The 15,644-nt window shown below is 42.4% G+C and overlaps 1 protein-coding gene across 1 annotated transcript; it reads left to right on the forward strand.

The window, feature by feature from the left end:
* Positions 1 to 1,720: 1,720 nt before the first annotated feature.
* On the forward strand, positions 1,721 to 13,319 carry Dmp1 (dentin matrix acidic phosphoprotein 1). Its single transcript, XM_021163789.2, has 6 exons — positions 1,721 to 1,807; positions 6,129 to 6,203; positions 6,644 to 6,691; positions 8,944 to 8,979; positions 9,151 to 9,195; positions 10,851 to 13,319. Exons 2-6 carry the CDS (start codon positions 6,150 to 6,152, stop codon positions 12,180 to 12,182), a joined length of 1,515 nt encoding a protein of 504 aa, XP_021019448.1. The 5' UTR covers positions 1,721 to 1,807; positions 6,129 to 6,149; the 3' UTR covers positions 12,183 to 13,319.
* Positions 13,320 to 15,644: the final 2,325 nt, after the last annotated feature.

Raw genomic sequence — 15,644 nt, forward strand, 5'->3', positions numbered from 1 at the left:
CAAGCTATTCAACCAGGTCGAAGCCAGAGCGCAGTGACAGTTTCAGCTGAGATCCCAGGCAACCGTCCTATGAAGGAGGACCCTGAATGTCTCTCCAGTCAAACCTCCTGATGACTTCAGGCTACTCTGTAAGAGGTGGTGAACAATAGTTGTTTTAAAGTTACAAAGTACAAACTACAAATTATCGGTTGAGGTTTTGAAGAAGCAATAGATAATCAAATACAAGATTCGTTTCAGCTGTTGTCTCCTTTTGACTTTGCTATCGAGTTGGTTCTTGGCTTGGGTGTGGGAATTTGTAGAGTCTCTACAGCAATGTCCTCCTCCCAGCCCTTCCCAGAATCCACTCTCACATGAGATTATAGGATAGACCTCATTTAGGATAGACCTCAGGCAGGGCTGTGGAGCCACCAAGGAGTGTAATTCAGAACCAGAACAGAACACGTGTCCTTTAGAGCTTCTCCCCATGAACGCTGGCCTTCTGACCAACTCTGTATGAAAATAGTCTCCTCCTCTTCATATCCTGCCCCGCCGCCCAAGTTTATGCTTACATTGTATAAATCTAATAATTTACATATTTGAAAATGTTTTCCAGGCTGTTGTATCTAAAAAAGCAAGTGAGTCATGCAAGTGTTTCAGTCGAGGTAATTGTATACCTCAATCCATCCATTCATACAAAAATATATTTACTGAGGACTTATGATGACCCAAGAATTGTCCCTGCCATTAGGGGCATTGTGGTATTGTGTGTACTTCACTTAACAAAACAAGCATCCTTACCCTTGGGGAAATTAAAGCCTGGTGCTGTATATTATATCATTGAAGCGTTTATTTAGTGGTATGCGATTGTTACTTGAGTATGCTCCTGAATAGGTGCCAAACCCACTTCCAGAAGCCTCAGCCAACTTCAGCACACTCCTCAGAAAGACTCTAGCAAGCAGCGTTTTCATTTCGGTTCTGGTGATGGAGTAGATGCTCTTTGGCAACACTTCTCTGGATGCGATCCACCTGGTTAGCATTCCTCTAATCCAGTTCTGATTTCAAAAATTACTAAAATGTGCTAAGTAGTTTCAGGGGATAATGGAGTATTATTTTGTTGTTGTTGTTAAAAATAAAAGTTACCGAAGGGAGGCACTTTAACATTTCCTGTTCACATGGAATTTGTGTGCGAATGGCACTTCCTTAGATCAGTAAGAATTTGCAGTCTTTGTGTATAGATGGGGTAAGGGGTGTTTAGTAGAGACTGTTACAAGAGGAAGAGAAGAAATACAAGGTCATATTCTCAACACTAACAACTTAGGAAAATGTAGACTTTTAGTAGCTTCCCTCATATACCACCTGGAAATAAGCACCAGCAGGAAGGTCTCTACCCGCCTCTGACTCGCCTTTCCCATCCCTGGGTCTTCTGGGATCTGTTAGTGGGCGGGAGACATGGTCATTGTTTATAATGCTCACAAGCCTGCATGGATGCGAAAGACATATATTTAGAAAGCAAAATAAAGCTTTAGGAAGATCTTCAATTTAATGGAAACTAGTCTAGTCATTTGAGAACCACAAGAGCTTTTTAGAGAAGGCCCACTTCTGCCAGCTGGAGGAAGTGTGGGTGTATGGGGTCCCGGTGACACCTGTGATGTCAGTCACCCCGAGCCTGAGGCTCATTGGCTCTGAGGAGCTGCAGCAGAGTTTAAATTCTGCACTGTCAGACAAGCCTTCTGAGCAGCAGCTGGAGAGTGACTTCTCTGAGATCCCTCTTCGAGAACTTCGCTGAGGTTTTGACCTTGTGGGAAAAAGACCTTGGGAGCCAGAGAGGGTAAGGCCATTCCATCATTTAATTCTTAAAATGACTTTAGCTTTGGAGTTTAAAAATATGAAATATGAACATGTTACAAGGCATTGATTTCCAGAGGAAGATGGGGAGAGCTAAGTTTGAGTAAAACCTATTCTTATTTTTGTGTTTTGGGGTCACTGTCACAATAGCCAATGACACTGATATTAAAAATGACATGGTAAGTCAAAAGAGCCAGGTGTTTGCCTGGTGATGCCTTAATTAGATCTCTGTCTAATTATTTTGAAAGAGAACATTTACTAAATAGGAGGCTGATGGGAAAATCCTGTTAGAGTTTAGCTTTCATTAATAAAACACAAATTTTATCTGTAGGCTTCTTGGAGGTGGTGATGCGAAAGCATCTAAAACAGTGTAGCAAGTGTTTCAAAACGCAGTCAGGTAACTGAATGCCTCTCAGCCTGGCTTGTTCAGAGAATACGGTGGCCATTATGAATTGTGTATACAACTGAAAGGTGATCATGACAGTGTGACTTTGGGTAGCTGGATCCTCATGGTAGTATAGTGTTTTGCATGCAGATGGACTCCAATAAATGCTGAGTGGGATTACCTGTTAGGTAGGACATACACACACTACACACACATACACATACGCATACATACATATGTACGTACATACATACAAATAAACATACACATACATTAGGTAGGACACACACACACACATGCTACACACACATACCACACACTACATCACACACACATACACACACACATACCACACATACATACATACACATAGATGGGCACACACATACATTAGGTAGGAGACACACATACATACACATACCACACACACATGCCACACACACACACATACACACCTTGTACCACACACACATATACATTAGGTAGGACATACACACACACCTATACACAGATACATTAGGTAGGACACACACACACATAGACACCTACATTACATAGGACACACATATACATTAGGTAGGAGACACATAAATACTACACACACATACACACACTCCCACCAGACATGATTTTACTCTACATTACTTTACTTCATCAGTAGCTGGAGTATCTATCCTTCTGTCAGAGAGTGGTCAGGCCATGTGTCCTACGAAGTTCAGAAGACACCGAAGGGAGAAAGTGAATTGTCCTCTTTGAGACCAAAGACTCTTGGTTTCCTCAGGTTTCCGTTTGACTGACACTCTTGTGGCCTGCCTCTATTTAACCCTGTTGATTAAACACATGAGAACAAAGAATTTTCTACAGATCCTTTAGTCTGTTTACTGTTCACCAAATGGTGATGTGGACCAGGGTGTCTCAGATGTTTAGAGGTTTCTACAACCTGTATTTGGGGCACTTTGTGATTATCCTGCTGTGGAGGAAGGAGTATAATACTTGGGTTGGTAGCAATTGTCCTAGAGACACTCACAATTACTGGAAAGATGGGAAAGCTTTCTTTGTTCATTTAGTTCTCTGAATTCTAGTAGAGTTTGTATTCTGAACAAGTTGCACTTTATTTTCAAAGAGTAATGGTGAAGAAATTAAAACAATTGCTGATTAGCTGATTATAGTAATAACACTATCATTTATTATTTTTATAGGGTAAGTATTATATCTCAACACTTAGAACAGTCCCTAACATATTGGATGTTCTCAATAAATAATTATTAGTGACTCATAAATGAATATGTTGTTCATTATTATTTTCAAGGTTGACAATTATATATATATATATATATATATATATATATATATATATATATACCTTACGAGTGAAACTTAGCTTTGAGGAGATGCTAAAACAAGTTTCTTACTTAACATAGAGTTTTGAACAAATTTGGAAACACAGCCCTTTCCAGATTCTGACAATTTAGATCTTTTTCAATTCCAGGTTAGCCACCCAGAAGGGCTGGATGTCTCTAGGGCAGTGACTTCTGAACAGTCATGATTCAAGTCATGGCTGTTGAGTTCCATCACTTGGATGCTCTTATAAAACAACCACATATCAAAGGTAGAAATTCTATAATCAGTTATGGGAGGAGAGCTTGTGGCTCTGGCTTCATGGTATGTAGGCCTGGAGCTACCTTGTTAGCCTGATAATCAGAATTCTGAGCTGATTTCTGCTTCTAATCTTTCTTGAAGAGTAGCTAAAAAGTTTACAAAAGTTTGGTAATTTCATTTGGAAATATTCTTCACAAAAACATCAATATCACAACAAAAATACTAAATGAAAACCCAACATAGGCTTTAGGGTGTGACTTTGTTCGGTGGGGCTATATTCTCTGGGAGCCGACATCAACTCTCTTGTGACGCTAGGTTGTCTTGGTTTGGCCTCCTTGTCTTCTATTTGGGAAATTACTGTTTTAGGTTGGGATGTAAATGGTATTTCTAGAAGCCTGAGCACGTTAGGTCATCTTCCTTACTCTGCTCCCTATTCTACTCCTGAGAAACTTGAGCAATGACATCATACACCTCCTGGTGGAAAACCCAGAACCTTTATTGGTTTACAGTAACTGCTTATTTTATCTCCACACTTTTCAGTTATTAGGTAGTAGAGAAATTAAAGAAAATGCAAGAGAACTGAGGCATCACTGGTGTTTTCTGGGGGATGTTTCGTAGAGTTATGAAGTTACACCTCTACTCAAACTGTAAAAATCAGGAAATTGTAAAATGCAGGAAATCTGCACAACTTTCCTTTTGCCCATAAACCAAAGTGGCTGATATGTAGTTATTTTGAGAAAATTGCACCTGGGAATTTTTTTTTAACCTTTTAAAAAGAATGAATCTAAGAACTTAAAAACTGTTTGGTTGTGAGAAGCAGCATCTGTTGAATCAGACTTATTTTAGCTACAGTTGCATGTCGTTTAATATGGTCTTCCCAGTTGATATTATGGAAAGAACTTAAAAATAAATCAATATAATATGAAAGCTACTTATTGTAGCCTGTTAAATGATAGTAAAGAAAATATTTTGAAAGATTCCCAAGTGGTCCTAGTAGATATCCCGTGTTGCAAACCTGTGGCTTACATGTATTTTCACTATCTGTTGCGCATTTCCATAGAAACAAAGAAACTGATGAGTACGGAATCGGAACTGAACTTGCAGAATTTCTTAAAGCACGTGGAGTTCAATCAAGTGCGCCTGTTAGAGCAGCTGTGAGGGTTTACCCGAGTAGGGAAATTATTTCCCATCAGACCATTTTGATAGCTTTTTTTTTTTTTTTTTTTTAATATCAGCATTGGGTTGAGATAAAGAACTGGTTATTTTTGAAACTACTGGCTCACAAAGTTTGGAACAAAGCAACCTCCCAGAGGAGTACAGCTTGATGTAGCCTGTTCCCCTTGGTGTGACTCACAAGTGTTTCCCTAACCTCTAATCTTCTCTGGGTCCTCCGGTGCCGTGAATGACACTTGAGAGAATTTAGCGCAATCATGTATAATGTATGGCTGAATGCATCACGGTAGGCATTAAGAGCTTTCTGAGGCTATAATATGAAGCCTGCCACAGCATGTGGCTTGAAGATCAAAACGAAAAAAAGTGCAAAACCAAGTTATTTTTGTCTAGACTTTATTATATAGCTATAAAAATGACTGAAGACACACACGCACACACACACACACATGTGCACACACAGGGGTTAGTATTAGGAGAATAAAATGTTAGGTTGCTCTGTAATACTGGCAATGTGTCTGTCCTCTTTTCTTTAACCCCTTTCTTTTTTCAGCTTCTGAGTGGGTGAAGAGATACCTGTAGGCCTCCTCTTTAAGATTTCGTTTCTCAGGAGTGATGTTTCTCTTGACTTTTTGAACAGCTTTAGGAAGTATAATTTACATGGCACTTTCCTATGCGAAGCATCCAGTGGAGTGGTTTTTGCACACTCACTGGTGTGAACAACATTTACCACAATCCCTTGATATCTTGATCACCTACAAAAGACATCTGCACCTCCACCCTCACTTCTCAGCCCCTGCCCCCTGTAACTCCAAGCCCTGAAAATCACAGATCTGCTTCCTGTCTCTAAAGACTTGCACATTCTGAACAACGTATAGAAATTAAGCCGTACAACTGAGGTCTTTTATACCTGGCTTCTTTTTAACCTGTCTGATGCTGACACGGCTCCTCTCCTTTGTGTCATCTCTTGGCATTTTGTTCTAGTTTTATGGCTGGATGCTATTCCATCCTACAAATGCAGTCTATATTCTTCGCTCTTTCACCCACATGTTCAGGTGAACATATTTATGTTTTTTTAATTAAAAATGTAAAAATGAAAGCATCCTGATTACTGTATCATGAAGTGAAACATCTATGACTTTCATTACAGGTAGAGGAATCACATCCCAATATGAAGACTGTCATTCTCCTTGTGTTCCTTTGGGGGCTGTCCTGTGCTCTCCCAGTAAGTATAATGATAGAGATAATATCCCTCTTATACCTAAAATACCACCATCTTTAACAACGATGGACCAGGTGGCTCTGTATGTTTCAGTAAGATGAGAATCATAGCCTCTTGTTTAGGAAGTTGTTTCTTTAAACACAGCCAAGTTATTTCTTATTCTGCCCAACTTTGTTCACCCAACTATGTTTCTTTTCTTCCCTGAGTTGCAAAATCAGCATTAATCAGGACTCTGTTAGAAATTCATATTCTTGAATCCTACCTCAGATCCGCTGCCCAGATTCTCTAGGAGCAGATACAGAAAGCTGAGTTGTTGCAAGACCTCTGGGTGATCTTATTATAGGATAAAGGTCGACTATTACTGCTCCCCAGTATGTGGGGGCTTGAAAAGTGCTGCCTTCAGAATTTCCCTGTGGGTTTATTGTGTGTGTTCTGTTTTCTAGGTTGCCAGATACCAAAATACTGAATCTGAAAGCTCCGAAGAGAGGACGGTGGGTAGAGATAAGACATTCTGGAATACTTTAATTTTAATATGTGATTAGTATAACCTAGTTGGCATGATGGCAAATCATGACCATGATAAGTAAGTTAAGAGCATATAAATGCCTAAGCTGTAGGTAGTATGAACTTTGATTCTTAGTTCATAGAAGAAAATAATTTTCCAATTCCTATGTGGTGTAATTCGATGAGGAAACCTTTTCTGGTTTTGTTCTTATAGTGATGTGTACCATGGTGCAGGGAGATGACTAACAATGGCCCAGCTGTTCTTGAGAGATCAGAACTTGAAGTCTGTGTACACAGGAGGTGTCTATTAGGCAAGGATACCTAATAGGGTACCAGGTAGTCCTTGTCATGATGGTGACGTTTACTGAGTGCTGAACTCTTTTTTTTTTTTTTTTTTTTTTTTTTTGGTGTTTTGAGACAGGGTTTCTCTCTGTAGCCCTGGAACTCACTCTGTAGACCAGGCTGGCCTTGGACTCAGAAATCCTCCTGCCTCTGCCTCCCAAATGCTATGATTAAAGGTGTGTGCCACCATTGCCCGGCTATGAACTCTTTATTACTCTATAGTAGCTACCAACTGAGGGGCATTCAAGGATCACTGTCAGATAGAGTTCTGAGTATTTTGTATGTGTCCTATTTCTCATTTTCCTATCAACACAATAGATTAGACATATTTTATTCCTTTACTCAACAGAAATGGAGGCACAGAGATTAATTCAGTCTGTCCAGGCTATCTGCTTAATATATGTTAGGGGCTGACTTCAAACTTATGATGCTGTGGCAGAAAGGTGTACATTTTTACTCAGTGTAATAGGTCCCTCCCAGAGGGGAGCCAGGGCCAGGCAGTCTTCAATTCTTAAGACTGGAGCTAGAGGTGAAGGCTAAGCCAGAACACTATGTTCACTGTCTTGTTTCCTGTTGCCTTATCCATATGGTGCAGTACAGGGACCCATTTCTCTTGGTACTTAGCAAACAAAGTCAGAAGCCCGGAATTGAGTCCTGTCCTGCCTTAGGTGAACAATAGACCTCGCAGAATGTATTGTGATCTTTTGTCCTCTGTCTGGCTAATTTAAAAGCATTCACTGTAGATCTCTCTCATTTAAGAGAGATCTTATGTTTCTCATAAGAAAAACACCAATGTTTCCTCTCTTCTGACTGTTAATTCCAAATGATGGTTAGCCAGAGTAGGTCTCCGTTGTGTCTGCTTTCTGTATCTTGGAGCATAGACAAATACATGGTTGCATCTCCTTTCTCTGAGATACCCTAGACTAGCACCATTGAGAGGCAGGCGGAAGACTTGCCAGTAGCAACTGTTCCCTTTTCTATTGAGTGCACTGAGCATGTCACATGGTTTAAGGAGAAGAGTGGAGACGGTGGGGTAGGGGGACAGAGCAGAATCTGCTTAGCAATTATGAGCAAATGCTCATAAATATGTTTATCATGGGACTAGGAAAGTGAAAGAAATCACAACTACGGTTGTAGCGGCTACATTTAACATCTGCCTTCGATGTTGGTGTCCTCTGCTGACCCCACAGGACTTAATTCCTTTCTCGATTCAACTTTGTCTATGCTTGAGTTTTGTAAAGTGGAAATACTCAAAAGCGAATCAGTTCTTTGATGTATATCACACTGAACGATACCAACGATAGTCACATGCCATTGGCTAAATCTACTCTCACAGCCACCTTGTATCATCACACAGTTCGTGGTACTTTTCTTAGTGTGTGAATAAGAATCTGGAGGTCAGGAGAGGTGAGCTGCCCACCCTTTCCTATGTATACAAGCAGCCAATCCAGAGTACCTGAGCCTTCAGGGTTTCATGGGCATAGGACTGTCTTGCTAACACCAAAACAGCTGTTTTTAATGTCAAAACTGGAAAGCCATCAGTTAGTTGAGACTTAGCTCTGGATTCTGAGTCCCAGTGTTATCTTGTATTATATATTCTTTTGCTTGTAGGAGTATATGTCTGTCTGTCTATCTATCTATCTATCTATCTATCTATCTATCTATCTATCTATCTATAGATATATGGATGTTAGGTTAAAGTGTCAGAAATATAGTAATCTATGTCTATTTCAACATATTTCAGGTTATTACTTATTTTACCTTAGATTTTAGATATTTTATCATGAAAGAATGATACCCCTCCCTCAAACTCAGGAATCACCTGAAGTTATTCCACACATTTGCAGCTACCTAACCTACCCCTGAAGACTAACTCTCTCTCCTTCCTTCTACACAGGGTGATTTGACTGGGTCACCACCACCACCACCCACGGTAAGTATCGCATTTGTTTTTGTCAAAAATGGCTCATAAAGTGACTTTAGTTTTCTTTTCCCTTTTACCATCCTGAAACTAGTAAATATAAATGTTGAGCGAATGATGAGTATCATATTTTTCCTTGGGAATGGCAAGAAGGAAGACAAACATTTTTCTTTTCCCTTTCAGATCAGTGAGTCATCAGAAGAAAGTCAAGCTAGCCCGGAGGGACAGGTAATTAGACACACTTCCTCAGCTTCTCCGTCTGCTTGGGACCTGGACGGAAGTGACAGGAGATTAAATTACCTGGCGACAGTTCTAAATATAATATTTTCTAACCATTGGTTATGCAGGATAAACAGTTCCATAAAATAAAAAGGGAAAAGGGGGTGAAGAAAATTCAAATGTGGACACACTGTTCATTCCATTTTTATCATCTGAGACACTGTGTCCCTAAATGTCCCTCTTAGTTGAAAAAAAGAAAAGACAAAACAAGGGGGGAAAACAACTAACACACACACACACTCACAGACACACACACACACACTCACACACACACACACACACTCACACTCACACACACACACAGACACTCACACACACACACACACTCACACACACTCACACACACACACACACACTCACACACACTCACACACACACACACACACACACACACACACACACACACACACACACTCACTCCCTGGCCAAGTCAGATAAGTAATGACTTTCTTAAAAACAGCTATCTCTTTAAGGCAGTTCTATCATAGTCCTAAGGGATAAGAAAGGCAGAAAGCTAATCTATTTTATTTAAAAGTATCTGCGTGTGATGTGTGTGTGATATGTTTATGTACATGTGTGTATGTGTGTGTGTGTGTGATTTGTGTGAGTGATGTGTTTGTGTGTGATGTATTTGTGTGTGATATATTTGTGTGTGATATGTATGAGAGAGATGTGTGATGTGATGTGTGTGTATGTGTGTGTGAGAGAGATGTGTGATGTGATGTGTGTGCATGTGTGTGTATGTGTGTGTGGTATGTGTGATGTGTGTGTGAGATGTGTTTGTGTTTGTGTGTGTATGTGGTGTGTGTGTGTGTGTGTGCGTGCTCATATGTGTTGTGTACTGGGGACCAAAGCCAGGGTCTCATACTTGCTACATGAGGGCTCTATTACTGGGTGGCCTCCCTAGTTCTGTCCTATCATTATGCCCAGAAAGTCCTTTAGGGACCCCAGAAAATGCAGGCTTTGGTTCTTTCTGAAGTGCAGACTCACTTTCTTCGCAAACAGGGCCAGACCTGGGAGATGAGTCGTTAGCCTGCTTATTCTTACTAAATAGTCACCAAAGAATGTTAGGGAAATTTAAAACCATAGCATTTGGGAAGATAACCGCTTAGGGGAGACTGTGATGTAGTGTAGTGACGCCACGTCCTCTCACTTCTCACGGGAGGATCGGAACTGCTGCTTGAGGATGGTTTGATAGATGTGTAACAACGCTAAACAAGGCAGGGCAGGTTGCAGCACTGAGGAATATGCATACAAAATAGGCAGTAGCTGGGTCTGATGGCTCATGTGTGTAATTCCAGCACTCAAGTGATTGAGGCCAGCCTGGGCTACATAGTAAGTTCAAGGTCAGCCTAGGCTATTGGATAAGACACTGTAGAAAGAAAGAAAGAAAGAAAGAAAGAAAGAAAGAAAGAAAGAAAGAAAGAAAGAAAGAATTCACTTGAGTTTCAATCTGTTTGTTTTTTTTTTTTTTTTCTCGTTTAAGTTCTGGGAGGGATTTTGGAGCCTAGGGAAGAAAGGCAGAGAGAGCCAGTATCATTTCTAGATATCTCCCTCTGCTTCAACCCCTGGACACTGACCCTAGCTGTTTACCTTGACTTCAGGCAAATAGTGACCACACGGATAGCAGTGAGTCTGGAGAGGAGCTGGGCTACGACAGAGGCCAGTATAGACCGGCTGGTGGACTCTCTAAGAGTACGGGGACCGGAGCCGATAAGGAGGATGATGAAGACGACAGTGGAGATGACACCTTTGGCGATGAGGACAATGGTCTAGGGCCCGAAGAAGGACAGTGGGGAGGACCCTCCAAACTGGACAGTGATGAGGACTCCGCAGACACCACACAGTCCAGTGAAGACAGCACCTCTCAAGAAAACAGTGCTCAAGATACCCCCAGCGACAGCAAAGACCACGACAGTGAGGATGAGGCAGACAGCCGGCCTGAGGCAGGCGACTCCACTCAGGAGAGTGAGAGTGAGGAACAACGGGTGGGAGGTGGCAGCGAGGGGGAGAGTAGCCACGGGGACGGTTCTGAGTTCGACGATGAAGGGATGCAGAGCGACGACCCCGAGAGTACCAGGAGCGATCGAGGCCACGCCAGAATGAGCAGCGCTGGTATCAGGTCGGAAGAATCTAAAGGGGACCACGAGCCCACGAGCACTCAGGATTCAGATGACAGCCAGTCTGTGGAATTTTCAAGCAGGAAGTCCTTCAGAAGGTCCCGCGTCTCTGAGGAAGACTACAGAGGTGAGCTTACTGACAGCAACAGCAGGGAAACCCAGAGTGACTCCACGGAGGATACGGCCTCCAAGGAGGAAAGCAGGAGCGAGTCTCAGGAGGACACAGCCGAGAGCCAGTCCCAGGAAGATAGCCCAGAGGGACAAGACCCCAGCAGTGAGTCCAGTGAAGAGGCTGGTGAGCCATCCCAGGAAAGCAGCAGCGAGTCTCAGGAAGGGGTGACCAGCGAGTCCAGGGGTGACAACCCAGATAACACAAGTCAGACAGGAGACCAAGAAGACAGTGAGTCCAGTGAGGAGGACAGCCTGAACACATTCTCCAGCTCAGAAAGCCAGTCCACCGAGGAGCAAGCTGACAGCGAGTCCAACGAGACCCTCAGCCTCTCCGAGGAGAGTCAGGAGTCGGCCCAGGATGGGGACAGCTCCAGCCAGGAAGGCCTGCAGTCCCAGAGCGCATCCACCGAGAGCAGGAGCCAGGAGAGCCAGTCTGAGCAGGACAGCCGTTCTGAGGAAGAAAGTGACTCTCAGGACAGTAGCCGATCCAAAGAAGAGAGCAACTCCACAGGGAGCACTTCCAGCAGCGAGGAGGACATCCACCCCAAGAACATGGAAGCTGACAGTAGGAAACTAATAGTTGATGCTTACCACAACAAACCTATCGGGGACCAAGATGACAATGACTGTCAGGACGGCTACTAGCATTAGCTTGTCTAAGAAATGGCTCTCACAGGACGGAGTCTTGGGGGCTCCAGAGTAGAGAGTTCACTATAACTATAATTTATTGATGTTTTGGTCAGAAGGAGAACCAGGGGCAGGTTTTTTTGTTTTGTTTTGTTTTTGGTTGGTTGGTTGTCCCCCCCCCCCCCCCCCCCCCGTGAGGAACTGTTGGACATGACACTGTTTTCCAGGGTGTCTCCCACTCCTTAGAGGCTTAAGTATGCGGGATGATGTCAGAGCACACATGGTGAGAGTAGGACACAGGAATCACGTGCACAGTCGCTTCACAGATGCTCTGGTTCACCAACCTGACAGTGACTGAGGTTCTGGTACACATCAGGCACAGCACTGGGCGGGGGAGGGGGTAGTGGTGCTTCAGGCTCAGTCTTGTTAGGGAGCAGCTTGTTCCAAGGAGAATCTCAAAAGTAACACATTAAAGGATACAAAGAAGGAGCCCCTGGAGCTGGGCTACATTGCTTTGGCTCCTGGAGGGTAAGAAATTACTGCAGCAAGCCCCTGCCACAGCTGAGGCGAGTACCACAGGGAATGGGAGCAGGACAGGGAGTTTTGCTTTGGAGAATCATAGGTTCCACAGTAGCAAAGCCTGGAGTTGGAGGGTTACATAGGATTTCTCCATTGAAGACAATATAACTCTATTTATTCTTGAGATAAACAGTATTAAATCGTATGCAATTAAATATTTAGTATGTAAAGGCATTCTCAAATGATAGCACAATGGGATATCTTGGGTAATATACTTTTCCCAACGAATTTACCTTATTGAGTGCTTTTGTGGGCCTTCTGTAAACATGGCCTCAATGATGATGAGGAGGAAGAAAATTTGGTGGGGAGATGGGAGAAAAACATAATTAAAAAAAGATTTATAGCTTTATTTTTTCCAGATTATTTATGTGCAGTGTAAATACTATCCCTGAGTCCTTCCTATGTGTTGCACATAGAAAAATTCTGCACATAGGGCTCAAGTATTTTGTTGTTGTTTCTTTATCTTTTCTTGTTTTTTTGTTTGTTTTGTTTTTTGTTTTTGTTTTTGTTTTTGGTCAAGTGCCATTGAAGCATTACCTCATGAAAAATATTTGTTTTGTAATAAAGATAATAATTCCCAGAGGAATTGTGTGTTTATTTATTACGGCGCCTTTGACTATTAAGAGATATTCATGGTAGACAATTCTTTCTTTAAAACTTTCCAACTACTTAGTTTTTTTTTCTTACTAAGATAAAAGTATTTTTCTTAAATTATTTCATGAAAGGTTCCTTTGTAATTAAGGTAGTGGCGTTCTAAAACTGTATGTTGAAGAGGGCTGGAGAGATGGCTTACTGGTTAAGAGCTTATCCTGCCCATGTAAGAACCTGAGTTTGGTTCCCAGCACCTACGTGACTGGTGACTCGCAGCTGGCGGTGACTCCATGTCCAGGGTGCTACTGTGTCTCTCCCCCAAGTGCACTTGTGAGAATGTGCATACACCCCCACCCACATAACTAAAAATATATGTGCTTGTGATAGCTCAGTAAACATACCTATTATAGACAAGAGGAGAGACTAGAGTAAAATCTTAGCTTTGATGAGACCTTATGAAAACCTTGTAATGTGTGAGATTACTATTCATCCTTACTATTCTGTCAGAGGCTCATCTGCATATTCTGGGAGGTATGGGAAAACAAAATCCTTCAGCTTTTGTTTCTGAGGGAAATGATTTCACCTCAGCTCTTCTGTCTTACCAGAGTGTTTACCTTCAGGTGCACACTATAGCACATGTGAGTTTTCCTACCAGGTCCCTACCTATCCCTACCTATCCCTACGGTTAGAGAATCCAGACTTTGGTCTGATCCCCTTTATCCTTCCTTCACAAGGACAAAGCTGTGTTCCATTGAGGATATATACATGTGTGTGTGTGTTTGTGCATTTAAATATGCATACACATTCTCTGATCCTTTCCTATGAGATGCTAATTTAGGGGGTCTAGAGCAGGACCTGGAATTACTCTACTATAGCCCAGCCCTGGAATTACTCTACTATATCCCAGTGTCTGTCTGGGTTCTGGGCTCTTTATAGTAAACTGCAGGGTTCCTGCAAACTCACAGCTCCTTCAAAGATAACTGTCCCACCTGGGTCTCTCAGGAGTTCCAGGCATAGGTAACTTGTTCTCACTACTCAAATATCCCATCTGATCCTGAGTGGCTGGACCGGATGAGTGTCTGACACGGGGGAGCCTGTCTCTAGTGGCTTGCAGCCTCTAGGAAGCCAGCGGCAAGGCTTTCCTTGAATGTGATGATGCTATCAGGTCTAACTTGGCCTTTCCTTCCTGGAAACCTGGATATACAAAACGAAAGAACCCTGAAAGTGGTCAGAACAAAACCAGGAAGGGATACACAGAGAAGCAGAAATGGAGAGGTGGTGTGGGTTGGCCTGATGCTGTTTGTCTTCAGATGTTTACTCGGCTTCCTCAAGAGGGGTTGCCTCCAATAAGCAGTCCATCTCATACTCAGCTGATCTCATGTGAACCTTTTCCCCATTTTAACCTGCCAGGAAAGGCCAGAGTCTGTGATTGGGCAGTAGAAGGGAGAGGGGGGAACTGGAGGTTTGAGAGTGGGGACACATAGGAGAGAGAAGAGGAGGAGAGGGGAAGGAGAGAGGACAGAAGACTTGATGGACCTGATCTATGTGGCCAGGAGAAACCACAAGTAGCAAGTGGTCTTAAAGGTGGGGAATAAGTTAGTGTAGTGTTAGATCTACCCGATCTAGGTATATAGCTTACAGTTACAATAATTGGATTGTATGCTTTTTATATGGGCTTATTGGGGCTGGAAATGATAGCAACAGAGAGGGGTACACACACCCCATTAATATAAAGCATAAAGGAAAGCATTGTATTCCCAATGCTGAGTAAAATGGCCTTCTTCTGATTGCACACCGGACTGCCTGTCTCCTGTTGGTCACCAGGCTTTCCCAGACTCTTCTCAAGTCCCACTTCCCTCCTCACCACACACCCACCATCTTAACAACTATTGTGAGTCTTTGTTTCTTTCAACTAAGCCTAATGAGCTCAGGTTCATAAGTCAGTGTATTAAGTTAGCCAGTTGCCTTTAGCCTCGGACTCCTCAAGGAAGTTAACAAGGAAGTTAATACACACACACACACACACACACATACACACATACACACATACACACACACACACACACACACACACACACATATATATTAGACATTCTTGCATCTTGCATCTGGAAGTGGCATAAAGTGTTGACTGAATGTGGCATCAGAGAAAAGTTGACTGGATGGTTTTAGCTTGGAAGGTACAGAAGTTTCTTCCAGAAATTCCTCACTGGAGTATGTGGCATACAGTCTATTTGGTTAGACAAACCATATTAGTGTGTTAGGCTATTTCAAAAACGAAACTTGATTGAAAAGGAACACCCATCTCTA

The sequence above is a fragment of the Mus caroli genome, unplaced genomic scaffold (genome assembly GCF_978045245.1).
Source record: "Mus caroli unplaced genomic scaffold, Mus_caroli_1 scaffold_4, whole genome shotgun sequence".
Taxonomy (NCBI): Eukaryota; Metazoa; Chordata; class Mammalia; order Rodentia; family Muridae; genus Mus; species Mus caroli.

Bases quoted from the DNA above. Each gene is read 5' to 3' on its own strand.
- Dmp1 (XM_021163789.2), top strand. From the start codon at position 6,150: ATGAAGACTGTCATTCTCCTTGTGTTCCTTTGGGGGCTGTCCTGTGCT. The intron at 6,204-6,643 runs GTAAGTATAATG...TCTGTTTTCTAG, and splicing joins GGCTGTCCTGTGCTCTCCCA to GTTGCCAGATACCAAAATAC. The intron at 8,980-9,150 runs GTAAGTATCGCA...TTTCCCTTTCAG, and splicing joins CACCACCACCACCACCCACG to ATCAGTGAGTCATCAGAAGA.